Raw genomic sequence first — 27,359 nt, 5'->3', positions numbered from 1 at the left:
TCCCACCCCTAGCAGTCATCCCTCCACACAGCGTATGGGTATTTTTCTCTCCAGAGAAGCACTGTCCACAGGCTGTGACAGAGGCGTAAACCAGGAGAGGTTCCTTCTGGCCTGGCTGCAGTGCTGGTTCAGGCCACACAAGGGCAGCAGGGGTCACTGGGGACATCGTGGTACTCTGGGCTGACTGGCCTCCCCACCCAGTGCCACCCCTGGCTCAGACCTCTCTCGTTCAGCTGGAACGTCAGAGGTGAACTGCTCCTCTTGTAGTACCACATCACGGGCCTTCTCGAGCTTGTGCGTGTTAGACGGCTTAATAGGCATCTTGACTCTGCCCACCACGTCCCCCTGATGTAGGCAAGGGACAGTCCTGGAATCGCACCCCCCACCTCACAGTGGTTAGGGGGAGAAGTCCAGCTCCACGGCCAGCCGTGGGGGTCGGACTGGTGCGACCAACGTCCCTTCTCCCTTCCGAGCAGGCAGCCACACAGGTGTGTTAAACAGCTTTAATCTCGGTCATCGCGGCTTCTCAGCACAGTAAGAAATATTGCACATGATCAACATGTTTTGTTCTGGGGATGGGGACAGGGTGGGGGAATCACCTTCTTAGAAAGTACAACCCAAGCTGGGAGGGCAGAGGGGGTGGGGAGAGAGAACCCTCCCCGTGCCTGTGGCAAAGTGCAGGAGCCCCCACCCCCAAACTAACCTGAGTCCAGCCCCTCTGGGGAAAAAAGGGGTACATGAACTCCCCCTACTCCACAGGCGCCTCCCTGTGGCCCGAGGCCCACACTACCCTCCAGCTTGCAGCCCTCACACGAGCCATTTTGCATAAAGTACAAGTGAAAAGGTCTGAAGGTAACACACTCCAGGTTATGTACAGGGGCTCGGTGAAGGGAGACTGTGCCCCCTGCTTCCCCTCAGCTGCCCCCCATCACAGGGAGGGAGCTGTGGGGGGAGGGGGACAGACAAGAGGAGCAGGCCTCATTCCGTCCCAAACTGGAAAGGACGCAATGGCTTTGCTGGGGAGGAGGTAACCATCCTGCCCCCCCATTCCTGCCACCTACATACTGTCCGTGTCCTGAGGGGAGTACTGTGGGTCTGGGGTCTTCTCAGGAGCCCCTCACCTGCCTGTGGCAGCTGTGGAGGGACCAGAGGGGGGTGGTGAGGGTTGGGGGGGCCCCTCCCAGCCAGGCTGTCCGGGCCCCGGCTCTGGGGGCGGAGGCAATGGCGGGGCAGCCGGGGCCGTGCCAGAGTCCGAGCCAGGTGAGGTGGGGTCAGGGCCCCCAGCAGGGCTGGGAGTGGGGACAGGGGCAGCAGCAGTGACAGTGGGGGGCGGTCCAGGGAGGGGGGCCTCGGCTCCCGGGGGCTGCTCCGTGGGAGTGGCCGCCTGCATGATCTTCTGGCGCACCTCACGGATCTTCAGCTGCAGACAGACCTTAGAGGGGAAGATGTCTGCGTAGCGGGCCTGGAAGGCTGCCGTGGCCTGGGCTGTGGATAGAAGGGTGGTGGGGAGGGCAGGGTGAGATGAGTGGGTAGGCCCCCTCCAAGTGCCCCCCAAGACTCCGCACCTGCTTACCTGATGGGAAGAAGCCATGGTCCTGGAAGAGCTGCATGACGAGGGCCCGGCGCTGGTCCAGGGTGCGCCGCAGCGACGAGTATGGCACCTTCTCGTATTCCAGCTCCCCGAGCACATCCTCAGCTTCTGTACCTGGGAGCAGCGCAGGGAGCACAGTCGAGCCTCCGCAGCAGCCTGGCCCTCCACCACTGTCCGAGGGGCCACTCCGCCCTCACTGAATTCTATTTCACAGTGGGGTTTAGAGATGGAACCCACCCAAGGTCACGTACCAACTTAGGGGCCTGTTGAATATCAGAACCCACCCTTGACCTGCTGTCCTTCCTCTCAGCAACACCCACCCCACCTCTCCCATCTTTAACCCCGTTCCTGGGACCCCCACCCCTCTTGGAGGCCCTAGCACCCCCGTAGCTCTGCCTGCCACCACACCGGCACCTGTACGGTCAAAAGTGAAGATGTCCCCCTCGCACTTGGCACTCTTGGGGGTGTTGGGCTCCGAGCTGCAACTGGAGCGTCTCCTCATCTTACGCTTGGGCGAGGTGGGGTCCTCAGGGGCTGAGTCCAGGTCTGGTCAAACAGAAGCAGGCTCAGTGGAGATGGCCCCAGTCTGTCCCACCTACCCTGGGTGCCTTGCGCTCGCCTACCAGTGGAGTTCTTCCTCTTCTTGCGGTAGGAGCCCAGGATGGCCCGGGGTGAGGTGGCCAGAGACTGCAGGGTGGGCGAGGGCAACACCTCCTCAGGCCGAAACTCGGGCAGCTCAGCAAAGCGCTCTTCGAAGTCCACCTCCGACAGGACCCTGCTGGAGAGCGGGCAGGGTCACCTCCTCTGCCCCAGCCTGCAGCTGCCCCCTCTGCCACCAACCCACACACTCCAAGTCCCCCAGCCCATGCTCACTTGTCCACAGAGTCAAAGGTCTTCTTCAGGGGCGGGGGCCGCACCTTGACCTTCTTGCCGGCACTAGCCGCCTCCTTGCGCTCGGGGGTGTCCCCAGCTGCCCTCCCACTGCTGCCCTCACTGCTGCTGCCGCTGCTACCAGGGGCTGGGGCTGGAGCCGGGGCCGGGCTGGGAGGGGTGGGAGGCTCCCCTCGGCTCTCCAGGCCCAGCCCGGGGACACGCCAGTCTGAAGATGAGCTGGGGAATTTGCTGGCCTGGGGTGAGGATGGCAGGGAGATGGAGGACACTGGGTTCAGACTCACCTGGGCAAGACCCAGAAATACAAAAGATGAATGCTGACGGCCAAGACACAGAGCCATGGGGAAGACCCAGTCATGCAGACAGATAGGCAGGAGGACAGAGGAGGACCCACAAGGGCACAGTTCGGACAGGGATGGAAGAGGGGTGGAACAGAAGGGCAGGCAGGGGACTGAGGGGCCAAGCCCAGCAGCAGGGAACCCCCAGGCCTGCTGGACACTCACCACGGTCTCAGGGCCCTTGGCACTGGTCCGCTCCTCAGCAGGTGGGGGCGGCGGGGGACTGCTCCGGGCTGGGGGAGCCCAGGTCTCTGGGGGCAGTGGAGGGGCTGGTGTTGTTGGCCGCCCCTCAAGCTCTGACTCGGATGCAGGGGGCTCACGAGCTGGGCCGGGCTCCAACGGCTGTCGGGACGCAGGGCCTGGCCGCCCAGGGGCACCTGCCTCAAAGGAGCCCACAGGAATGCTGGCGATGGCCGCCTTCACTTTCTGGGGGGCCTTGGGGGTGGGCCGCTGGGCCTTGGGGGCCACTAAACTGTAGGTCATGGAGCCTGCTGGTAAAGAGAGTATTTGCTGAGCCAGGCCTGACTAGAGCCCATCCCTTGGGTCTCCCCACTCACCCCACCCTCGGTTGGCCCGGCACCCACCTGTGGCACTAGGAAAAGGGCTGGTGGGGGCCGGGGTGGCAGTGGCGGGGGCCGGTGGGCCCTTGGGCAGGATGGTGGCAGCAGGTGGGGTGGTGTTGGTGGCCACGGTGTAGACCAGGCCTGGGGGAGCCTGGGATGGCTGGGCCAGGGGTGCTGAGGAGGTGGGTACGGGGCTGCCAGGGTAAAACGCTGTGATGACGGGACCACTGGGGGCTGCGCAGGTGGGAGGCAGCTGGGGGCTGGGCACGGGTGACACGCCCACCTGGCCAGGAGCCAGCAATGGGGCTTGGCCTGCAGAGAGAAAGACAGAGGAGAGGCAGGGGACCGAGTTAGGGCCAGAGCTGCCTCAGCCCCACCCTTGGTCCCCAGCTACCTGCCAGGCCACCCCTCACCTGAAAGCAGGGGCTGCACGAAGGCGGGGCCGCTGGGCCCCAGCGAGGTGAAGCCTAGGGCTACTGAGCTCGTGGGTCCATACGAGGTGACTGTTCCAGCCTGACTGGATGCAGGACTGGTACCCAGGGGCAGCGCATGCCCGCCTGCTGACTGCACGTAGGTGATCCTGCCGCAGGGAGAGGAAAGAGGAAGGTGTAGGTGAGCTGGCCCCACCTAACCCCTTCCCTGCACTCACCTCCAGATGAGGGCTCAACTGCCATTACCTGGTGGAGGAGGGCAGCAGAACCTTCTGAGGCTGAGAGGCGGGTCCGGGGAGCGTGGCCGGGCTGAGGGGCGGCACCAGGCCGCTGGGTGTGCTCACAGGCACCGGAGTTAGCTGGATGATCTGTGGGCAAGGGCACCACAGGCTGAAGTGAGCTGGGGACCCAGAGTGAGGCAGGGGAGGACCAAGACCTCGGAGGCTGGACCTCAGCAGAGACACGGGACAGAGAAATTGGGATGGGGACGGGAAGGGAGAAACGAAAGCAAAGAAGACAGCGACAGATAGGAGACACAGAGAAGGGACAAGGTACAAACACGGAGGGCAGAATCAAGATATGCACAGAGGTCGAGCAAGACAGGGGCCAAGAGACAAAAAGGGAGAAAAGGAGAAGACTGAACGACAGACAGACACAGAAACCGCGGGACATAGAGGCTAACACCCAGGAAGAGAAGAAACAGAAACAGGCGGGCCACCACCGAGGTGCCCTTACCTTGCTGGGTGGCTGAGCACCGTTCTGCACAGGTACTGAGAAGGGTGGGCTCACCAGGGGCAGCGGCTGGCCGGCCCCTCCTCCCCGCACTGACATGCTAGGGGTGGCCAAGGGCACTAGTACCTTCCCAGGTAGCAGCTGGGCTGAGCCACCCGGGGGCGGGGCCTGCACAGGAGAAACTGACTGGGCTGCAAGTTGAGAGACAAGGGAGCAGGTGGTTACAAAGGAGTTGAATAAACCTGTGGTCCCTCTCCGCATGCTGCCCAACCCAGGCCTCACCTTTCGGGGGCGGGGCGGAGGGTACGGACTGCAGGATGGGGATGCCAGGAGTGGGTGCGGTGGCAGCCAGGACTTTGCCGTTGGTGGAGGTGCCCGGCGGGAGGGTGAAACGGATGCTGGTGGTGGGTGCAGGGCCGCTGGGAGCCGCTGCCTTGGTCCCAGGGGCTGGTGCTGGGGCAGGCGCCACTTGAAGTTGCTGGGGCAGCGTGGGCAGAATATACTGCACCTGGGTGATTCCCCCAGCCTTGCCCAGGGGACCTGGCTGCAGGATGCCCAGGGGCATTGGCCCATTGGGCCCACTCCCAGCACCTGCTCCTGAGCCCGCAGCCGTCCCGCTACCAGGGCCCCCCTGGGCAATGAACTGGACAGCTGGGGGCGCTGGGGCCCCATAGCCCGGGGCGCCCACCAGCAGGTTGGTGACAGTGGCAGGCGCCTTCCCCACAGTGCCCAGTAGGGGTCCAGCCACCAGATGTGAGGCTGTTGAGGTGGCTGCTCCCGACTTCTTGTCTGAATACACTAAGCTGACGCCCAGTGGGGAGCCCCCAGGTGCCCGGGACCCAGCGACTGTCTCAGTCCTGGCACCGGCCATGTCATTTGGAGACGCTTCTGACCGGCCAGAAGTGGGGAAAGGCTTAGAGGCGATGGGCACAGGAGTGCTGCTGACAGGCCGCACCACATTGGTGACCATGGTGGCGGCCGGGCGGGACAGGGGGGCTGCTGGGGCCCCATAGGCCAGCGACGGGGCTGGGGCCGAGGGCATGCGAGCTCCGCTGCCCTCCCGTTCCTCCTTGTTTGAGGGCAGGACCAGTGTCTGCAGAACACTTCCTCCCCCGCTGGGAGGTGCCGCAATGACTGAGGGGCCTGGTGGCTCCAGGCCCCCCACACTTTCAGGTCTCTTGCGCCGGAAGGTGGCAGGATCCGTGGGGAGAAACCGGGTGGCCTTAGGCGTTGCTGGGCCCCCAGTTCCAGGGGGTGGGGGCCGTAGGGGACCTGTTGTGCTGCCCTGACCTGACTCCTGGGCCTTGAAGGTCCCTGAGCCCAGCGGGAAGGAGGTGGCTGCTGAGGCCGAGGAGGAGGCAGGCGAGGATGAGGAGGATGGGGTGGGCCCGTAGCCTTTGCCGAAGCCGGCAGGTGGATCTGGGGGCCCTGGGGGCTCAGGGTCCAGCGATGGACGGCAGTGAGTAAAGGAGGAACGGATCACAGGCGAGAACACCTTCCGACCAAACCCCTGAGTGGCAGGAGAAGAGAGACACAAGCATGTCAAGGGAGCCTGGATACCCACACCCTGCCCATCCCGCCCATCCCAACCTCCCCGTCCCGCCTGGCAACCAGGCCAGCCGAAGGCCTCCACGCATCCAGGCTGAGACCCAGTTCCCCACGAAGCAAGTAGCTCATCCTCTCTGCGCCTTAATCTCCCCCTCTGTCAACGTACAGAGAAGTTAACATTTCCCCCACTTCCCAGGATGCGTGAGACCAGACAGCAGCAAGTCCCAAGCCCTCACCTTGCTGCCCTCTGGGTCCTCCCCAGAGCTGTCTCCGCTCTCGCTGTCGGTCACCCGCTCCTTGCACTTGAGGTCAATGTCAGTGGTGCTGAAGCCATCGTCAGCTGAGAGAGCAGAGGGAACAGTGCTGGTAAAGGGCTGGGTGCAGGGCTGCCCAGGAGGAACAGTGTGGAGCCTGGCTCTGGCCTCGGCTCTGCCCCGAGTTAGCAGTTAAGTGCTGTCCAGGAATGCTGTTCCTCACCAGGAACAAGTGTTGTTCCAAGTGTTGTCCAGGAATGCTCTGCCCACCTGCCCGCCAGCAGACCCTAAGAGCACACTGGTAACAGCACCTAATACTGTGTCCAATGGCCCGGCCATGCCCGTGTCCTCCTGGCTTCCTGTCTGGCTTGGGGCTTCTTGCGGGCAGGGCTGGGCTTACTCAGTAGGGCCTGAACTGAACATGCCCGCAATCACACACGAACATGGAAGGGAAGAAAAGGAAGGGGCCTAAGGGCCTGGACCAAATCTCCGCCCACCCCTCCAAACCTTAGCCAGCTGCTCCCTGCATAGGATTCTGGGCCCTGCAACTGCTTACCAATGACATCATCATCCCCTTCCTCCTCACAGATGACCATGCGTTCCTCGTCACTGGTCATGTCCTCACTGGCTGCACGCTGGGAACGGGAGGCCCGGGTGGGCAGCAGTGGGGGCCGCCCACTGGCTGCCAGAGTGCCTCCCTCACCAGGGGCCGCAAAGGGGCCTGGAGCCCCATACTGGGTGGAAGGCTTTGGGCCAGAGTAGGATGCAGGGCCAGAAACCATCTGCAGGAGAAGTGCAGGGAGAGTTCAGCCAGTGCTGTCACCGTGGGCAGCCCTCCCTGCACATCGCCCCTACCCCCATGGGCCTGCACTCCAGACCTGAGTCAGTTCCTGTAGTGCCTGGCTGTCTACTTCCCCGCCATCCAGGCTGTGGACCCCGCTGTGGGAGAAGGCTCGGGGCCGGGCTGAGCCAGGTCCGCCGACTGTGTGCAGACGTTCTGCCCCACAGGAGCTGCTCCCCGGAGCCTTGGTGTCCGAGCTCAAGAGCGTCTGGGCTGTGACGGACAGGAGCTCCGAGGACACTGTAGGGTGGAAAGAAAAAAGTGTCGCAGTCAGGAAGGCTCCTCCCAGTGCCCAGGCTGGCCAAGCGATCCACAGATATTTCTAGATACCAGGCAGAAGCAGGTTCCTGGGCCCAGGTTCCTGGGCCACCTGGCAGAAAAGAGATACCACCCACCAGGCCAGCATTTCCCCTGGTTCCTGCCCTCTTGGGTTGCGAGGAGCAAGCCCACTGCTCCCTGGGAGGCAGCCTTTCTGAGAGCATGAAAGCCTAGAGACAGGTATGTGTGGCGTTGCCTAGCTAATAACCACTGGACTATCTGAGCCTCTACTCCCTCATCTCAGAGAAAAAGGAACGTCTCCTCCCTCACAGAGTCGTGGGCCCAAACCCACAGGATCACTCCAGAGAAGCACCTCAGAATGGTGCTGGGCACACTGAACACCCTCAGTCAGTAGAAGCAGCCAACGAGGAGCTTCCAACTGTGGTCTTGAGAGCCAGATGAGCTGGGGTTTAAATTCAACCTTTGGTACTTTCTAGTTTTTTAGCGACTTCACACAAGTGCTGTTGTCTCTCTGTACCGTTTCCTCACATCTGCAAGATTAGGTGCGCTTCTGAATACTGAAGATTATGCTCTTCTTGACGCCTGTCATAGTGAATGCTCAGCAAATGGCACCTGACAGTAAGACTTCTGCTCAGAAACTTTATCTATTTGGACCTCCCTGACCCCTTCACACGTGATAAGTACCAGTTCCTTTGTGAGTAAGGGTCCTCAGATAAAAGAGATAAAGCTGAGAGGAGCTTCTGGGGAAGGGGGTGAGCAAGCAAAGGGGAGGTCGGTGTCAGGGCAGAAGAGCCAAAGGGCTCACTAACCTCCAGGGGCAGCGGCGGTGCCTGTCTCCGACATGCTCCGCTCCCTTGGCTCCTTGTGCCCCCCTGCCAGCCCCAGGCTTGTAGGCTTGGCCTCTGAGCTGGACTTCTTCCGGTCCTTGTTGCACCACTTCCAGTCTGGGTGGGCCTTAAAGTGGGCCTCTTTCACCTGGCAGGAGAGCGCAGGGAGACCCTTCACTCACCCACCCTGCCAGAGGAAGCCGAGCAGCCGAGAGGAGGCGGAGTTACCTGGAAGGCCAGGTCGTGGTACTTCTGCTTCTCCTTGGGCCCCAGAGCGTACCACCACTCGCCCAGGATCTTACTGACGGTCCGGTTGTCCTGGTTGGGGTGACGCTGGTGGACCAGGGCCCGGTGCCGCTTGCTGAAGATCATGAAGGCATTCATGGGCCGCCGGATATGGTCCTTCTCCCTCTGCAGTAGACACAGGCCCGAGCAGGAAGGTTAGGACTGGGGAGACGGGCTTGGGCGGCCACAGGGTGAGCTGGGGACAGGTGGAGATGAGGCACCTTGTTGGGGCTGCGTCCATCCTTCTCTGAAGAAGAGTCTCGTTCCTTGGGCAGGGCGCTGAGGGACTGTGTCCGGCGTTTCCCAGGCGGCAGAGGCAACTGGATCTCAGGAGACATGATGGAGAGGAAGCTGTGGCGGGAGCGGCAGGGCAGTGAGAGCCATATCTCTGGCCACTCCACCCTCCTCCCCAGTCCCAAGCCTCAGGGCACTCACGCATCGTCGTGGTCACTCTCTGTCTCACTGTCCAGCCGGGGCTCTCCTGGAGGACCAGGGGCCTCCTCCTCCGTCGTGGGAAGGGGGCCCTTTCCAGGTTCCACCACCCCCAAAGTGTGGGGGGGTCCGGGCCCTGGGCTCTCAGGGCATGTAGCTCCAGGGGGCCGCCCAGGGTCAGCATTCCCCGTCCCGCCTGGTGGCTGCTCGTGAGCAACAGCTGCCGACTCAGCAGGTTCTGGGGGCAGAGCGGCAGGCAGATCAGAGGGCTCCTGGGCCATCTCGACCCCATCCCCATGCCTTCCCAGAGCCTCCCAGCCCTCACCTTTGCTCTGGTTGGAGGCCACTAGGTGGCTAGCAGGTTGCTGGGCCTCACTTGGCTGCACGGAGGGGTCAGGCTGGCTGGGGGCCAGGAAGGGGACTAAGGAATGCCAGGGGAACACGGCCACAGAGCGAGGTTCCACGTTCGTCCACACTGTGGGAAGGAGTCAGCTGAGCTGTGCGGCAGGAGAGCTTGGCCTTGACCCCCAACTCAAACTCTTCTCCACCCTGGACAAGGTAGCTCCACCCCTTCTTTACACCCCCTTCCTCAATCCCAGAGCCCCCTATGCGACATCACTCAGGAAAAACTCCTCCCTGAAAGATTTCTAGATTTTTAAGAAAGAAAACAGAAGCAGGGAAACGGTCCTCACACCCCACTCCCTCCCCCACCTCCACCAGCCTTGCCACCAGGGACCAGGCCAGAGAAACGACTGGCTCCTGTCGCCAACCAGGCCATGTTTGCTTGCCAACTCACTCTCTCAAGGCCCCTAGACCTTAGCAAGGCTGCAGGCCCTCCCTCAGTCAATTCCCATCACCGTGTTGCCGTCTGACAGCGCCCCTCACCTTGGCCTCATACTCCCTTTCTCTTTTCCTGAGGCAGACGGCCCAGTCTCCCTACCCTCTCCTCCCCTCCCCACTACTCACAGGGCATGGGGTCTCAGGCCTTTCTCCTTGCCTCCCTACCCCTACCACAGACCCCAGGGAGCCAGACCTGCCTTTCCCAGGCTGGGCACAGGTGGCTCCAGCATCTCTTTCCTCCTCAAAGAGAACCTACTGCCCATGAAGAGACCTCCCAGCCTCCCTCACTCTATACCGTGAGCTTATCTCCAGTGTAGTATCCAGCCCCCTTGCCCAAAAAGATGGGAGGGTGTGGTAAACTCTTCAGACAAAAAGGCACAGACAATGGGACAGACGAGAGAATTATTACAAGACTGCCCAGGCAAGGCAAAGGGGCCAGGTGTTTCCTTAAGGCTAGGCACAGGAAGGTACTTCCCTCACCAGGGCGCTGGTCCTAGAGGTCCAACCTTCTGCTCCAGGAGCTGGGTGGTAAGGGAGCCAGCCCACCCCTTACGGCTGAGTCCCACCCCTGGCTGGACTCCTGGGGCTGGCCCAGGCTGGGAGTGGGCTTCCTACTCACTGCCAGCTCCCTGGGGGAAGTGGAAGCAGCAGAGGAGGCCCCTGCTAGGGGAAGACCAAGAAGAGAAGAGGGAAACGCCCTAGCCCTGGTCCCCATCATTCCAGGCTCCCCGTGATCTGGATCAATCTGACCTAGGCTGATCCCCCCGCCAATGCCTTCCAAAGGCTGGCCTAGGGGAGCCCCTATGTGAGGCACTGGCCTCAAGACCTGATTCTGTGAGGTGCTGACGAAACAAAAAAGTAGATATCAAGGCAACAGGAGAGGAACAAAGAAGCCCACACTGGAAAAGGACTCAAAACACTATGAAGATCCCATCCACTACCACGGGGGCACTGGAGCCCCAAAAGCCTGCTGGGCCCTCCAAACCCATGACAGCCTTCAGAGACCCGGACCTGTCCCTCTCTTCACAAGGATCTTTCCCATCAGGACCCCTCATCTTCTGCTGGGTGGGAAAGAAGGGGCCCAGTATACAATGGGAGAACAGTCCTTTGGTCCTGTCCCTCCTGAACTCCTCCCTAGTGCACTACCCTCCAGGTTCCCGGGTCTCTTCCTCTCTCTGAAAAGCAAACCACCAACACGTCACTCTGTTCTGAGCAAACAGTGCCTCACTCCCTTCCCAAGACCTGTCCTTAGCCCCACTACTCAATCACAGCCCCAGTCCCTTCTCCCTCTATTCCACACCTGGCACCAGCAGGTCTCACGCTGCTCCTATTCTAATCCATGCTCCTTAGCCAGGTACTCTGCACCCCTCCTCACCTCCCATGACAACATACCTTTCCCACCCCACACCTAAACACCACAGCTGTCCTCAGCTACTCCCCACTCTGCACTCCCATCCCTCCACTACACTCCCACCTGCCGTCACTAACCACTCAGACCAGCCGAGCTCTGTAACTTTCCCCTCTACTCTGCCTCCACCGTTCTTACTATAACCCCATCACCATTACTTCGCACTCAGCACCCCGACACCTTGACCCCTGCAGTCCCAGGGCCCAGGCGCTACTGACCGAACATGCCGAGGCCACGGGAGGCCGCGCCGGACGCGGGCACCAGGGGCCTGTGGGCTGAGTACATGGTCCGGCACGGGGTGGCCCGGCCGGGGCTCCCGCCTCCTCAGCGGCCGCCGCCGTTCCGCCCGCCGCCGGCTCCTCGGCCGCCACCGCTCGGGCCCGGGGGGAGCTGGAGGCCGTCGCCGCATGCCCCCCCCACCGCCCCCCCTCCGGCCGCCCCACGCGGGGGGTCTCAGCCGGGCGCGCCTGCGCACAACGCCGCCTGCCTCCCGCCGCCCGGGGGGCGGGGGGAGGTCAGAGCGCGCCGGCCCCGCCCCGCCCCCCGGCGCGCGCGGGGGCCGTCACGGGGCGCGCGGCACCCAGGCCATCGGCGCCGCCCCCTCCTTCTCCCTCCTCCCGTGCGGAGCCGGGCGGGCGGGGCAGGTGGGGCGGGGCGCGGCGCGCGTGCGCGGGGGCGGCCCCCTCCCTTCCCCGTTCGCTGGCTCGCTCCCTCCCTCCCTCGCAGCTCTGGCGGGTAACGGCTCTGGCCCCGAGCGCCCCGGTTGCCGGCGCCGCGCCCCGCCTTTCCGGGCCTGGGGCCCGCGGCTCAGCGCCGGGTCGGCCTCCGGCCCCAGGCGGGCAGACGGACGAGCGTGCGTGCGTCCGTGCGCTCCGAACGAGCCCCGCGCCGAACCGCCGCCGCCTCCCCGCCCCGCCACTACTACGCGCTCCCCTCCCCCCGCCGCACCTCCCCCCGCCCCTTCCCCGCTTCCCCCGCGGCCTTCCGCGCAAGCCCGGCCCACCGCGCGCGAGCCCATTGGCTGCCGCCGCCGCGCGCGGGTCAGGCCCTGCCGCGCCCGCCCCCATTGGCCGCCCCGGGGGAACGTCAGTCATATGCAAATAAGGGCAGGGCGGGGCGGGCTCCGGTTGGACCCAAGCCGGCCCGGGGCGGGACCGTGGGAGGAGGGCGGCAGGGAGGGCGCACTGCAGTAAAGGCACTGAGCCAGGGGGGCGGTTCGGGGCGCCGCGCTGCAGAGGCCCGGGGCTGTGGGTGGTGCTTGTGTGTCCAGTCCGCGCGAGGAACACGCTCACGCGCGGCTCGGCCCACCTCCCTCACGCCCACCTGGGCACGCGCGGCCCCGCAGGGCAGACAAACTGCGTGCAGGGTTGGGCGAGCCACCCCTGAGCCCTCACCAACTCTCACAACAGCAGTCACAAACACACACGCACACACACACACTCCTCATAGACTTTCCTACCACACCCATTATCTCATACACAATCCAGGGTCACATGTACCCTCGGTCTTACACACGAAGTCAGAAGTCACACACCCGGAACACCTCACACAAATGTACTACCTCCCACACTAAACGTCCATCACTCCCCACCCACCATCACACACACTTGTTCTCACCCATCTTCTTCACATCACCCATTTCATACATGCCCTGTCATATGTGCTTCATCAAGCATATCCTCATACATATCCACCAGCCCATGTGACTCATACAAACACACAACATATCAAACAGGCAGAATTATCTCATACACCTCATCACAGCCACTGCTTGTCCACAGCACACACCCTACATCCCTCCAACACAACCACACACTCACGTGGCCTTCCTGGCAACCCCCAACCCCAACACAGGTAACTCTCACAAATGCCATCATACTGACCCCAAACTCTATGTAAACTTACCCTGGTGAGCACTAACTACTTCAGTACCCTGGCTCAGGAGGTATACAAAGTGCCATGGCCATTCCCATTGATTCAGCTACCCTGCCTGACACTTAGCAGCCACCTGGGACCCTCTACCTCACAGTGTAAGGCAGGGGGCCACCACTCTGGGCTGGGAGCCACCCTTTCCAAAAGAGGAAGAAAGGAAACTAACACTGGGGCTGCTACATGCTGGGCGCTTGTATGTATAACCCTGTGCATTGAATCCTCACAGCCACTAGGGAAGTACACTTTATTATGCCTGTTGTTCAGATGAGAAAATGAGGCTCAGAGAAATTGAATAAATTGTGCAAGATCATGCAGCCAGGACATAACAGCCCAGCACTCCAACTCAAGTGCTCTTTCCACTACTGAAAATTTCACCTCAGGGTGGACACAGGCAGAGACTCCCAACAGAGGTCTCGGAATATGTTCAGACAATGATATCATAGAGACTGGTGAACTATATAGAAAGGTCAGAGGGTACACACGGAGACACAGGCAAGGTCTGGGGCCCACCAGGCAGAGACGCAGAGGCCTTGGATCACCCAAGAAGGGCCCTGAGGCCACATCCAGTAAAGGCAGAGGCCTGGGGTCATACCTGGGCAGGTAAAGATTGCACAGGCTCAGATGCACCAAGACTAGGGTCCTTCACCGGTGGGATCAGTGATAGGCACAGACAAACCCTTTTCCCAGCCTTCTGCAGCTACAGACAGAGATGAAGGCATGGAGAGGGGGCAAAACCCAGGTAACCTGGGCCCAGAGGGAAGGGTAAGGTCTGTAGCCCTCTGACCTCCAGAGACTACAGGGCCAGACACTTGGCTGTGAGCCTGGAGAGACCAACAGAGGGACTATTAGGTGACTGCCCCCTCCTCCCTATGCAGCCCCAGACTCAGACCCTCCATTACCTCACTGCCCCAGGGACTGCAATGTGAAGCAGAAATCAAGGCTGAAATCAATGTGGCCTGCTCTATCTCCCTACCGCTGCCCCCTCCTCTCCCCACCGGTGAGTCACCTACTGGCAAGTTAACCCCTTCCCCACTGCAATGAAGCCCAGGGACTGAGCTCAGAGGAACCCTGCCGCCAGCTCCCCCACTTCTGTTGGGTGAGAAAGAGCTAAGCCTGGCACAGTAGGGAAAGAAGGCCCCAGACATCTGGGAGGGTTGCACATCTGGTAGAAGACAGTGCCCACATAGGAGGGATGGGAAGAGGCCCCTTACAGGGCAGGGTACAGCCAAGTGGGGGCCCAGCCTAGCAGGGAGGGGCCGGAATCTGGGCGGGAAGGGCCCCCCTGCCCTGGGCACTGGGCCAGCCCTATACTTAGCTTCCATTGTTTGGAATGGAGGAACCCTGAGTGGGGGTGATTAGGAGTGGAGAAGAGGGAGCAGGTCCTGTCCCCAGACAGCTCCATATCTCTAGCCACCCCCAACCCTAACTGGGGCCTCCCTAGTTGGAAAAGTCTGAGGGGGGGCTCCCCAAACCAGGGCCCCAGCCCCATCAGAGAGGGGGTGCATCACCATCCTTCACTCAGAGCAGGTACTAGGCAGAACTACGGTGCAGCCGCCCCCTGCACTACCCCATAGCCAACTCCACAAAAGGTTTGGCCCCAAACAGCCTGCACAGCACCACCCCACCCCAGCCTGGGGACAGGGAGCCCAGATGGAGACAGCAAGTGCCACCCAGGGTGGCACAGGCTGAGGCCTGCCCAAAGGCCTGGGGCGCACAGCCAGGGATGCTGACAGGCTGAGGGACAGGCAGACATGCTCTGAACTCACGGGCCCCCGTTTATTGAGTACGAGAGGCACCGTGCCCTGCCGCCTGCGGCTCCCCACCCTGCTCTCCAGGCCCGGGTCCCCCACCTCGGCTCACCACCCCAGTGTCCCCAGCTCCCCTCACCCGCTCTCCACATACACACCCACCCACCCACCCCGGGCGGCGTCGGAGACGGCCAGGGTTGCCTGGGGAACGAGCCCAGGATTGGACTGGTGCTGCTCGGGAGGGATGGGGGCCTAAAAATAGCGCCAGGGTGAGTCAGTGAGTGGGGCTGGGGTAGGCAGGGGGACCAGAAGGGAAAGAGAGGCAAGCGAGAGGTGCGGGGGAGGCTCCCCAGGGATTGGAAGATGGGCGGGATAGGATGGAGGGCGGGATATGGATTTGGGGGTAGAAGAGGGGGTTGAGGGGGAGTGTACAGGCGCCGGGGCTGCGAGGGCTGCTCCCCGCGGGCTGAGGGAGGGGCCCCTGCCTGGGCGGAGGAGGGGGCGCCGCCCTGCGTTCTCCTCCCCAGCCCCGAGCTCACGAGATTTTCCACTCGCCGCCTGGCCCCCAGCCAGCCCCCGTCGGGCCCCACAAAGCCGCTTTGTGCTGGGAGAGCGGGCGGGCACCCGGCCGGCCTGACACCCACGCGGGCAGCGGCGGTGCGCGGGTCAGCTGGCACCCGAACTGTCTGCTGCGTGGGGGGGGGTACCCCCACCCTGCCCGAGGACGCTGCCGCGCAAGGGTTAATGACGCAAGGGCCAGGGTAGCAAGTCTCAGCCAATCGGCGTCGGCGGGCGCGACAGCGGCCAATGGGAAGGCCGGAGGCCCGACGCCCCGGGCCTACCCCCTGGGGCGCGAGAATGGGCGCGGCGCTCACTGGGTGCCCGTCTGGATCCACAAAGCCCCCGGTACACCCTGTTTCCCGGGCTGCTTCGCAAAAAAAAAAAAGGCTTAGAAGGGCGTAGGATCTCGCAGTCAGGAGGTGGCACGGTCAAGATTCGAGCCCAGGTCTGCCTGGCTTCACAAATCAGCTTTTCCACCGAAATGGGGAGACGGGGGTTCCCAGTCCCAGGCCCCCAAGCGGAGCGGGAACAGGCAGGGGACGGGGTGCGGGCGGAGGCGGCGGCGCGGCAGGCTAGGGTCCAGCCGCCTGCGGTGCAGCCGCTGCCGCCGGTGGTAATGGGAGCCAGACGCCGTCGTCGCCGCTAATGCGCCTCCCTCTCGGCCACTAATGGAGCCATTAATGCCGGGCGCCGGGGGCTGAGGGCCACACACACCACCCTGCCGCTGCGCATGCGCGCGCCAGCAGCCCCGCCACCCGCCGCCAGCAGGAGGCAGCCTGACCCCTTGCAGTGCCTGGCGCTGGGGGCTCTTCCAAGACTCACTTCACTCCTGCTACCTCAAAAAAGCCTCTTCTCTCTCCCGCAAATCATCCTCTTCTTCCCAGCCTAGGTTTCCTTCCTTTCCAGGGATCTTTGACACCCTGATCCAACCCTTGCCCTCTGCTCTAAACCCTTTCTCGGCTCTTCACAGGCTGACATTCAAGCATGGCCTGGCTGGACCTGTCCTCCTTGGCACCCTTCTGCCAAGACTAGGCTCATGTCAGCTCCAGCCTTAACTGGCCACTCAGAGGTCATGCACTTTCACCCCTCCTGGCCTTTGCTCCTGTGGCTAAGCCTGGATGGCCCTTCCCTTTCTTTCACTACCCTGAAATCCACTCATTCCTGCTTCAGGTCAAATGTCACCTCCAGTGAGAAGCCTACCTGAACCTTCCTCACCGCCTCGCATTAAGCCACAGAGTTCTCTCTCCTCGGGCCTCCCCAGGCTCTGTATCTCCCTCTGCTCATCCTTGCCGGTGCCTGCATCCACATCTGCCTTCCCCGCCCACTTATCCCAGGGCTGCTCAGCCTGGACCTGGTAGAGGGATGAGGAGTGACTTCTGGTGGGAGAGAAGGGGTTCACTGAGACAAAACATTCTGGTGGGCAGAATCTGGATCTGGATCTGGGGAGTCAGGACAACCTTGGCTCCTCTCTGGGCCTCATCTTCCCGACGCACCCAAGCATAGTTGGTGGATGCCGCCTGGTCTCTGAGGTCCTACTGGTTGGGGTGGACTGCACGTGGGACTCAATTAAATGGAGCTGGCACCAAAGTGTCTCCTGAAAGGCAATGGGGGTGGTGGTGGTAGGGGTGATCTGGGTCATGCCCTCGAGCAGGTGGGTGGGCACAGGAGCTGCTTTCCTGCTTCTCCCCCACAGCCGGATCTCCTAGCTTGGCCCCAAAAGCCCCCGCCTTCCTGCCTGTCTTGGGAACAGGTGCTTGGGTGTTGATGGGTCTGCAGGATGGCTCCCAACACCTCTCAGCAGGTTTCAGGGACATTAATGGGCATTTAATTTGTCAAGGGACAAGCGGGGGTTCCCAGGCCTAGACATTCTCCCAACACTCCCCATTCTCCCACCTGTTCCCCAAGGAGCAGGAGATCTGGTGCTTAGCAACTATCCACTGACTTAAAGGAACAGAGTACCTGATGTGCACAGAGTGGGGGTGGGGGCTAGGATGGGGGAAACATGTCCGTCTAAAGAATGGGAGAAGGAGGGCCAGAGGAGAGGCCAAGGCTGGACCAGAGACAGGATTCCAAGATGGGGGAATCAAAACAGAAAGAAGGTGGAATGAAGCCTCAGACCAGAACTGATGTCTAAGGAGGTACAAACCTGGAAAGGCATAGAGAGCCAGACTCAGAGAAAGTCAGACAGAAGTCCAGAGAGAGAGAGAGACTCGGGGCCAGAAACAGAGCCCTAGACAGAGACAGACATAGGAACCCAAGAGAGAGACAGATAAACATACAGTGGCTCAAACAGGCAGATGGGCAGACAGGCCCAGGAGAAGGGGCACTGCCTGTCAATATGGGGAAACCAGGCGGAAGCTGGGAACTGGAAGGGAGGCCATGCCAGAAACAGGGCTGAGACATCTGGCCTCCTGGGCCAGGGCCGCAGGCCCTGGGGCGGCTTCCTCTCCTGGGGAGCAGGCGGGAAGAGTCAGAGGGAGGTGGCAATGGCAGCTGGCTGGCCCGGCCATGCACAGAATGTAGAGAATGCCGGCCCGCCTGCTCTGGCAAGTCCCCCAGCGGAAGCAAATGCCTGGCGGGGGGCAGAAGCAGGCAGGCTGCCCCGGGCCACCCCCTCACACCTGCTGCCCTGAGGGTCAGGCCCTGGCATGGGCGGGCAGAAGGGGCCAGGACTATAGCCTCACTCTTCCACTGGGCACAGTCTGCCCTATCTGGGCCTCAGAGGGAGAAGGCCCCAAGGTGCCTACCTCCCAAGGGTTTAGGGAGGCCTCTGAGAGAAGAACAAAAGGGCCTGCTGGCTGGGAACCTGAGGGCAGCCTGGATACCTCAGCATGGGTGTAGTCAGGGAGGCGCTGCTCAGAACCGCCAGGACAGGCACTGGACAAGTTCTGACGACCAGGTGGCTTCCAGCAAGGGGCCTCCCCTCCCTGAACCTCAGTTCCCCCCTCCCCCTGAAAACAGGGCTGGTAATCCCTGTTTCATAGCATCAGGAGGTTTTGATGAGATGGCCCCACGCCTGAGGCTGGGCACATGGTAAATGCTCAATAAAGTGGGCTACTGTTATTGTTTTCATTATTCTAATTGAGAGCGCTTAAGAGCCTGGGCTCTGGAGCCAGACAGCCTGGATTCACACTCTGGCTCTCCCTCTTCCTAGCTGGGTGACCTTGGGCAAGTCACTTTGCCTCTCGGGCTACAGTTTCCTCCTCTGTCTACTGGAACTAATAATCGTGCTGATCTCCTGGGTTGCTGTGAGGATTCAGTGAGTAAAGGCTCAGTCAGCGCTTACTGAGCAGTGTGCCAAGCACATGCATGGGTGGTACTCAATAAATTATTATTACTGTTACTTCTAGTAGGAAGAGTCCTGTGATCTAGAGATCGAGAGACCTGGTTCAAGGCCCAGTCCTGCCCCTCCCTGGCTGGGTGACCTTAATCAGGACTCTTTTTCTGTCAGGGCCTCATTTTCCTCATCTGGAAAATGGTGGCAGGAATCCCCCGGCCCCCCGACCACCCTGGTAGGTCTCAGGTCACCTGCATCGTGCCATCCCTCCCCACACGGCAGCAGTGAGGGTCATGACTGACCGATGCTATGTATGAGGGCAATGTCGGGGGCTGTAGGTATGCGGGGGTGGGGGCTGAGGGGGATGGTAGGAGTCCGTCTGCTTCAGTTTCTTCATCTGCCTAAGGATAGGAATCCCCGCTGTGCCCACTTTGTGGAATTTTGCTCATATCAACTACGATAACAAATGTAAAAAATGTTGGGGGTGGGGCAAAAAACACAGCTCACAACCTCAGTATATGAGCATGAGGGGCAAGCGTAGTCTTTGTGTCCCTCTGCCCGGGTCTGGGCTGGAGCTCAGTGAGGACAGGGTCTGGGCCCCTTCCTATATTGGACTTTGCACCAGCCTAAGACACAGCAGATCCTACCCAGATCCACAGCCCAGACTCTTTCCTCCCTGGTCTCCCTGCCTCTGGTCTCAGGGGCTGGAACTCACCCTTCATGGTACAGCCGTGGTTGGGTCGGCTCAAAACCTTCCATGGCTCTCAGGATAAAGTTCCTAAGTCTTAGAAGGACCCTCTATGATCTGACCCTTGATGTATTGCTCACCAACACAGCCACACATCCCAACACTCACCCACTGTCTAGAGCCCCTGACTTAGCAGATTCAACTTCCTTCAAATTCTTGCTTTTGCCTCAAGGCCTTTGCACACTCTTCCCTCTGCCTGAAGGTCATCCTGCCGGCCTTGCCAGGCTCCCTTCTGCACACCCTTCAGGTCTCACTTTAGACTCTGCAGGTCTCACTTTAGACCCTGCAGGTCTCACTGGCCCCTTCTCCAAGAAGCCCTCCCTGACTTCACATGGCCTCCTGGGCTTCCTCCACCCCAGCCCTGACCACTCTGGACAGCTACGATCTGGGGACAGGTCTGTCTTACTCCAGGGACCATGAGCCCTTTGAGGACAAGGCTGTGTCCTTAGCATCAGCCAGCATAGGGCCAGGCACAGAGAGGGGGGCCTCAGTCAACAGTGAATTAATAAGTAAATAAGAAAAAGATGCTAGGGAAGGGGCTGGTGACGGGTCTGTCACCCTCCATGAAAGTTGCTCTGACAAGGCCCAGGCCAGCTGGCTTTCCAGCACCATCTCAGAAATGCCTCACCCCCCACCCCTGGCCTCAGCCCTCTAGCCACTCTGGCCGTGCTCAGCAGTGCTCCTTCTGGCCTCGGAGCCTTCCCAACGGCCTCCTAGGAGGTTCTCCTGTCCCACGGTTGCTGGTTCCAACTCATCCTTCAACTCTCAGCTTACACGCCCTTTCCTGAGGGCAGCCAGACTAGGTTCACATCTGGAAGCATGCCCAGCACACGCCCAGCTCCCCGCCATGGCACTGACCACACCTGTGCTATTTACCAGGTGCAGTGTTGAAGATGAGGGCTCCAGTCCTGGTCCTGCCACCACCTGGCAGAAGAACCTGTTGGAGCCTCAGTCTTCCCATCAGTAACCCAGGCAGGTTGGTCACGAGCCAACCTGCCTGGGTTTGAAGGCTGGCTCCAGGATTTACTAGCCATGTGACTCTGGGCAAGTTACTAACCTGGCCTCAGTTTCCTCTAATTTTTTTTTTTTTTTTGGCCGCACTGCACGGCTTGTGGGATCTTAGTTCCCCGACCGGGGATCGAACCCGGATCCCTGCAGTGGAAGTAGGGAGTCCCAACCACTGGACCACCAGGAAATTCCCAGTTTCCTCTAAATGAGCATAATCATAGCAGGGTTCAGTATGTTGTGAGTGCTACGTTAAGGGGTGGGTGTGAGGGTTAGGTGCGATAACCCACTTGCAGTGCTTATCACAGTGATACCCCTGCCAGTCCTCCAGGCGTGGGAGCTGTCATCATGATTATCATCTCTGTTACCCCATCAGCTCTGTGGCGGCCTGGCTTTGAGCCTGCACTCAGGAAAGGTTTGCTGACTGATGGACCCCTTCAGAGTACATTCCCAACAGGAGGCTTCTGGAAACACTGCACTGAGCCTTCAAAGTCCACGCCCGGGGACCTCCCTGGCAGTCCAGTGGTTAAGAATCCGCGCTTCCACTGCAGAGGACACGGGTTCGATCCCTGGTCGGGGAACTAAGATCCTGCTTGCCGCACGGTGCAGCCGGAAAAAAAAAAAAGAAAAACTCCACGCCCTTGCCTGACACGTGAATTCCCACCGGAACATCTGTGCAGAGAGGAGGCCAGCCTCCCCTAGAATCCCACCCAAGGTGGGGAGCTCACCTCTCTTGAGAGCCAGTTTGCAAGGGGCCCTGCACAAAATGAGCCCTCGCCCAGCCCATCCACCTGAACCTCTTACCTGTCCCAGGCCGGCCCATGATGACTTCCTTTTTGGGGGCAGGATGGCTGGTGTAGCTGCTGGGCACCAGGACGGGCAACAGGGCAGCAGGTGAGGGGTGGAAGGCCACCGGCTGGAAGGGCGAGGAAGCCAGGCCAAAGGTGGGCATCGGCTGGGCCACGGCCGTCGGCGCAGCTGGAGGCACAGTGATGGGCACGGGGGCCGGCAGAGGTGGAGGCAGGCCAGGCTTCCCACTGGCCATCCCGGGCGGCACCGGAGTCTCTCGGCAGCCCCGCCCAGGTCCCCCGGCCCGTGCCTCACTGCCAGCGCCCACCTCCCCAGGGAATTTGGAGGGCAGAGGCACGTCGGGGTTGCGGACGATGACGGGTGAGTCCCGCTGCACGGCAGGCACCCTGCGCACGGAAGGCCCAGGATCCGAGGTGAGACCGGCAGGTGGGGGCAACAGCAGCAACGGCGAGGGCTGGCGGGAGCGGGAGAAGGGCACGGCAGGCGACACAGCACGGAAGCCAGCCGGTGTGGAGGGTGTAGGTGTGTGGGACACCGAATCCACACCAGAGTCTAAGCTGTCACTCTTGGGGAAGTCTGGGGCGGCTCCTCCGCCTGCTGCACCAGGGGCCCCCAACGCCCCTGGGTGGGGCAGCAGCTCTGTCTTCCGTCGCCCAGGGCTGATGGGCACAGTAAAGGTCAGGTTGGTCTGGAAGGTAGGTAGGATGCCAGAGGAATGGCGCTCTCGGGGGGCAGGTGGGGGTGGGTGAGGGCCCAGGTCCGGCGGCGTCAGCACGCCTGCCTTAGGGGTGCTGGCGCTCAGGTGGCGACTGCGAACAGCAGTGCGTTGGATGACTGGCGAGGCGTTGATGGGGCTGAAGTTGGCAGGGCGGAAGCCGAAGAGTGGTGAGGGTGAGGGTGACGGGGCTGGCGAGAAAGGTGACTGCGTAGAGACGGGGGAGAAGGAGGGTGTGCCCGAGCGAGAGCTGCCCAGTGACACCAGCATCACAGCCGCTTCACACTCATCGAACTCAAAGCGTGACAGGTCAGCAGGGGCCACCAGGCGTGGGCGTGAGTCTCCCCGGGCTGCCACGCTGCTGGCCTCACTGTCCCGAGACGTCTCATCACCCCAGTCGAACTCGGTGCTGCCCTCACGGGCCGCCACACCAGCTGGCCGCCCAGCCCCACCTGGGCCACTGTCCGCCAGGCCCTCCATCTCCTTGGTTCGCATGGACAGGTGGCGGGAGCAGTAGCCCCGCCGCTGGGACTCCTTCATGCAGCCATCTCTCGAGCACAGCCGTCGCCACTGCTTGCCGTTGAATTTCTTTCGAATTCCATTAGGTGTGCAGACCACGTCGCCCTTCTTGTATTTCTGCTGGGCTGCTGTCAGTGGCGTGCGGGCCCGGGCAGCCGGTGCAGCCCCCTTCTCCAGGGAGGCCACGCTGCTGCTGCGGCTGCCGCCCTGGCTCCCCTCCTGGCAGGGCGAGGGCTGCTCGCCAGGGCGGCCTGGGCCGGCGAAGGCTGGGGACTTGGGTGGCGGTGACAGGAGCTGGGGGGGGGGCAGTGGGAGCAGGGCCGGGGTGCCCAGGGCTGGCGGGTGCTTCTCCTCACCCTCCTCGCAAGCCCCCAGGTGGCCACCAAAGCTGATCTTGGAGACCTCGGCATCCTCGGGCTGCTTGAGGTCCAGGGCAGCAGGGCAGGGGGGAAGGGCAGCCCCCGGCTCGGCCTGTCCCTCCTCAGGACCCGCCGGGGGCTTCCTCGGCAGGGCTTCGGGCTCCCACGGGGGCCGCAGCAGGCGCAGGCTGGAGCGGGCCACCCACACCGCGTCCTCGGGCTCACGCTGTGGCAGCTGTGGCGGGGTGGCCGCCGGGCCCGGCTGGGAGCTGGGGCCAGGGCTGAAGCGGACCTTGTAGGCAGCTGGCTTGGCGGCCACCTCCACCACCACCCCTGCACGGTAGGCAGCCACACCGGGCTCCACACAGGTACAGACCGCTGTGCCCACCACCAGCGCAGCCGGCGGTGGCGTGGCATCCAAAACCACATCCACACCACTGCCAGGTGCCCCCTCGTAGAAAGTCAGGGCCCGGTCCCCAGGGAACTGCACACCCAGGTCCTGGCTTCGGCGCACCTGGCGCACCACAGCCGGCAGGAAGAGACCGTCCCCACGCCGAGCCAGCACCCGCTGGGACCGCAGCTGCCGCAGGTCATAGCCACCGCTGGTGCTGCCAGGGGGCCAGGGGCCTAAACCACCAGCTTCGGCCGGCTCATCTTCCAGGTCGGCTGAGTGCTCGCTGGCTGTGTCGGTGGAGGAGGAGCGGGCAGAGGTGGGTGGCTGCGGAGGCACCCCCGGGGTGCCCGCCTCCTCGGGGGTCCGTGCCCGCTCTTCAGGGGCACCAGCCGCCCCACTGCTGCCACTGCCGGCCCCATGCTCCTCCACATACTTCTTCTTGGGCGCTCGTGACTTGAACGTGGCTGTCTTTCGGCTGAGTGAGGGCTCCCAGCGGCCTGCCTCCCCCTCCCCCTTGGGTTCCTCGGCTGGGCCTGGGGCCGGGTCATCGGGGTGCAGCTCTGGGGGCAGCCCTTCAGCCCCTGTGCCCCGCTCGGCCTCCTCCTCACCCTCCTCAGCCTCTTCTGGCCCCGGCTGCTGCTGCTGAGCCTCATCGTCTTCCTCCTCTGGCTTGTCACCCTCCCCGGCCCCTCGCCGCCTCAGGGCCTTGGCCCTGGTGGCTGGGGGGGACTTGCCACCGCTGCCAGAACCTGGGAGGCCGGTGCATGCCTTCCTCATTGGTTTCATCTTTCGTCCACCTGCAGGGTGAGAGGCCAGACACGGGTCACTGAGAGCGACTCGGGAACACCTCCACACCCACTGCCCCCAAGACTTCCTACTTGCTGAGGTCACTGCCTCAGCGCCATGGTCCCCAAGCTCTCCTTCCTGGCTGTCTTCAACTCACATAGGCCCCTGGCCAGCACCCAGACACAGACTGGCACTCGTGTCCCCTGAGCTATACACTCTGGTTCCTTGGGGACCCTCACATGATCTGCTTCCTCTGCAGAGGACAGTAGGTGCGTGCACACACTCTGACTGCCCCAAGGGGACGCGAGAAGCACTAACGGTTCACGTCTATGGAGCACTCACTTGGAGCCGAGCCCTGGGCTAAACTTGCCTTTATTAACCCATGTCATCCTCACAACAGCCCTAAGAGGCAGATGCTACTATCAGTCCCATTTACACTCGAGGAAACTGGGGCACGGAGAGATCAAGCAACTTGTCCAAATTCATCCAGCTAGGAAATGGCAGAGCTAAGATCTGAACCCAGGCAATCTGGCTCCAGAGTCTGTGCTCCTAACCATTTCAGTGTGCCGCCTGTCACATGATCCTTGTGCTGTCACTGTCCAGAGAACACACACACTCACACACACACACACACATGCACAGGCACACAGTCACAGAAAGGGAGATGACTGGGCTGTGATGTGAGCCTCTCTCTACCACCCCCCACCCCTGCCCGGGCAGCCTGGCATGGCCAGGCATTGTGGGAAGGAGTGGGCAGCTAAGAGTCCCAAGGGACAGCTGCCCACTCTGCTCTGCACCCCAGGCCTGCCAGGTATAGCCATCTCCCCAGATGCTGGCAGGGAACAGGCAGGGGCACGTCTGGAGCAATAGCTCATACCCAGTGCTATGACAGGGCCGTGCATAAGCACACACGCACACGCACACACACACACACACACACACGGCACACACACGTCATCACACAGTGGGACACAGAGCTACACCGCAGGGTTTCACTGTCCCACTGGATGGGAGCCTGCCCCTCCCCCCACAGCACCCAGCATGATACCCAAAAGCCCAGCCACCCCTCTTCTGGTCTGCTTGCATCCCCGCCCTGACTGGGCTGGCTCTGACAGGGTGGCTGAGCCGACTGGGCCCCCCTGGCCCCCAAATATGCCCTCGGACTCCAGGTGGGGTAAGTGGGAGAAGGTCAAAGAAAGCAGGACAAGCCCAGCGGGCCAACCTCACCCACTTCCTGAACAGTCATTACTGCCCGCCCCCTTTCAAGCTGCCCTAAGAAAAGGGAAAAAACTTTACTCTGAAGTGACTAAGAGAACCTGAGAGGACAAAAATGGGCCTCTGGGAGGGTTGGGGGATCCAGGACCATGAGCCAAACACAATCAGAGGTACCCCGACGCCGTCTTCAGGCTCCCATGGTACCGCTGACCTCATGGGAGAGTGACCTCTCCCACTTGGGGCCTGCTGCTCCTTAGGATCCTGCAGTCCCAGGATGCCCCTTCTCTGGGTCAATCCTGGGGTCCTCATAGGCAGAGGCTGGAGGGCCCGGGGCTTCTCACACTGGGGCAGTCACCCAAGTACCCGGGAGCTGGGCAGCCGCCACCGTCTTCTCCCCACTGACCTGCTGGGCCACCATCCTGGGCATACCCCACCCAGGGCCTACAACCACACTGCCTGGCACCCCTGGACCCTGCTGCCTGGCCCAGCCTCTTCACACCAGAAGCCAAGCCTCTTTCTTTCCCCTGGGGCCTACTCTCTTCCTGTCCACACCTCTTTGGATAACTCCCACCCAAGGCCCTGTGGGCCCTCACCTCCCTCAGGATCTGAGCAGTAACTCCTGAAGCCCAGGCTGGCCCAGGCTTTTCAGGGTCTCATGTCCTCTGTTCCCAACAGGCCTCCTGGCACCAGCTTCTCTGCCACTCTCTCTCCCATCCTGTCACCATCTCTATCTCTAGCTCTCTCTTCACAGGCCCTAGGCCCCCTCCTCAGTCACCCCCTCCTTGTCACCCTCATCTATCTCTGTCACCCCCTCCTCCCAGTCACTCTCATGTCAGCCATCTCTGGACCTGTCACCTTCTCTCCCCATCACCTCTCCTTGTCACCCCCTCCAACTCTGTCCCCTCCCTCTCCCTGTCACCCTGATCTAGTCCTGTCACCCCTCCATTCCTGTTACCCATTCTCTGCCCACCACCCCCTCCTTGTCACCCTTTTTCTGTCACTCCTCCTCCCCACCTCTTCCTCCACTCTGTCCCCCCTTCCCACCACCCCGCTCACCCCTTTTCCCCTGTACCCCCTCCCCGTCCCTGCCACCTGTCCCCTCTCGGCCCCCAGCACCCCAAATCCCCCCTGCCCGTGTCAACCCTGGCCCCGCCCCTCACCTCGGGCTCAGCGGGGTTACGGGGCGGGGGGCCGTGGCCCCGGCTCGGTCCGGTCCGGTCCCTCCCCGCCCCCCTCCGGCTCTCCCTCTCGTTTCTCCCTTTTTTTTTACTCCAACACACAAAATGGTGAATGGACCTGCAACAGCTGGAGCAGCCAGCCAATCAACGGCCACAACCCCGCTGACCGGCGCCGTCCTAGACCAATAGGTTTTCGGAGCCTAGTCGGCTCCGCCTCTCAACGACGAGCGACGCTTGCCACAACCAATCGCGCCCACCCGGCAGCGCTAGGGGGAGGGGCCAAAGTCCAAGATCGGCCTCCCTCTGGGACCGACACCAACCTGAGCCTACGACCGCCTGATCAGCCTAGGGTCCTGCCTTACAATAAGTAATGGACACCAGCATTGACCAATCGCAGGCCGTTTTAGTGCAGAATGACGAATACAGTACCCTGTCGTCTTGCACTCTAGGCCGGAACCCAGCCTCTGCGAGGGACAGTAACCAATGAAATGCAAGAAGGAGGAGCTAAGGGACAGGCTCTCCAATGAACAAGCTCAGAAGGCGTGGCCTCAGCATTTGTTGACCGGCTAGTCGCAATTCCTGCTGGGAATGGTAGTCTTCTTACGTCTCCGGCCCATAGTCGACAGTACACGGCAGACTACAACTCCCATGTGACAGAGTGCCTGGAGCTCCGAAGAACCCGTGCTAGGAGAAAAAGTCGAAAGGGCAGTTCCTCGTGAGTCTCACTGGGCGCCAGGAGCATCTTAGACCCAGGGCCCCGACTCACCCGGATTCCCGGCTCTGGCGTCGCTGCTGGCTCCTCTCAGTGGCGGCGGTAGCGGCACAAGGGGGAGGTGCGAGGAGCAGCCAACC

At 61.9% G+C, this 27,359-nt stretch overlaps 1 protein-coding gene across 12 annotated transcripts; it reads right to left on the bottom strand.

The window, feature by feature from the left end:
- Window positions 1–489: 489 nt before the first annotated feature.
- On the bottom strand, window positions 490–27,359 carry CIC (capicua transcriptional repressor). Of its 12 annotated transcripts, none has more exons than XM_089902784.1 (22): window positions 27,274–27,359; window positions 27,112–27,191; window positions 21,336–24,125; window positions 9,338–9,487; window positions 9,016–9,250; window positions 8,802–8,931; window positions 8,524–8,706; window positions 8,278–8,443; window positions 7,227–7,429; window positions 6,905–7,130; window positions 6,331–6,434; window positions 4,829–6,056; window positions 4,550–4,737; window positions 4,061–4,182; window positions 3,797–3,963; window positions 3,405–3,695; window positions 2,986–3,311; window positions 2,465–2,766; window positions 2,215–2,369; window positions 2,006–2,137; window positions 1,574–1,705; window positions 490–1,485 (listed from the first exon to the last, which is right to left on the bottom strand). In XM_089902784.1, exons 2-22 carry the CDS (start codon window positions 27,155–27,157, stop codon window positions 1,118–1,120), a joined length of 7,644 nt encoding a protein of 2,547 aa, XP_089758910.1. In that variant the 5' UTR covers window positions 27,158–27,191; window positions 27,274–27,359; the 3' UTR covers window positions 490–1,117. The 12 variants fall into 12 exon arrangements, with proteins under 12 accessions (XP_089758910.1, XP_089758917.1, XP_089758912.1 ...); XM_089902791.1 differs by having other exon boundaries at window positions 26,937–27,191; window positions 27,274–27,300; XM_089902786.1 differs by having other exon boundaries at window positions 2,215–2,366; window positions 27,112–27,310.

This window comes from Delphinapterus leucas, chromosome 20, assembly GCF_059928025.1.
Source record: "Delphinapterus leucas isolate spDelLeu-1000000601 "Yukka" chromosome 20, BTC_Dleu_Yukka2, whole genome shotgun sequence".
Taxonomy (NCBI): domain Eukaryota; kingdom Metazoa; phylum Chordata; class Mammalia; order Artiodactyla; family Monodontidae; genus Delphinapterus; species Delphinapterus leucas.
This window is presented reverse-complemented; position numbering and strand designations above follow the sequence as displayed.

Bases quoted from the DNA above. Each gene is read 5' to 3' on its own strand.
- CIC (XM_089902784.1), bottom strand. From the start codon at position 27,157: ATGGGAGTTGTAGTCTGCCGTGTACTGTCGACTATGGGCCGGAGAC. The intron at 24,126-27,111 runs GTAAGAAGACTA...CTCACCCTGCAG, and splicing joins GTCGACTATGGGCCGGAGAC to GTGGACGAAAGATGAAACCA. The intron at 8,444-8,523 runs GTAACTCCGCCT...CTCTCCTGCCAG, and splicing joins ACCACGACCTGGCCTTCCAG to GTGAAAGAGGCCCACTTTAA.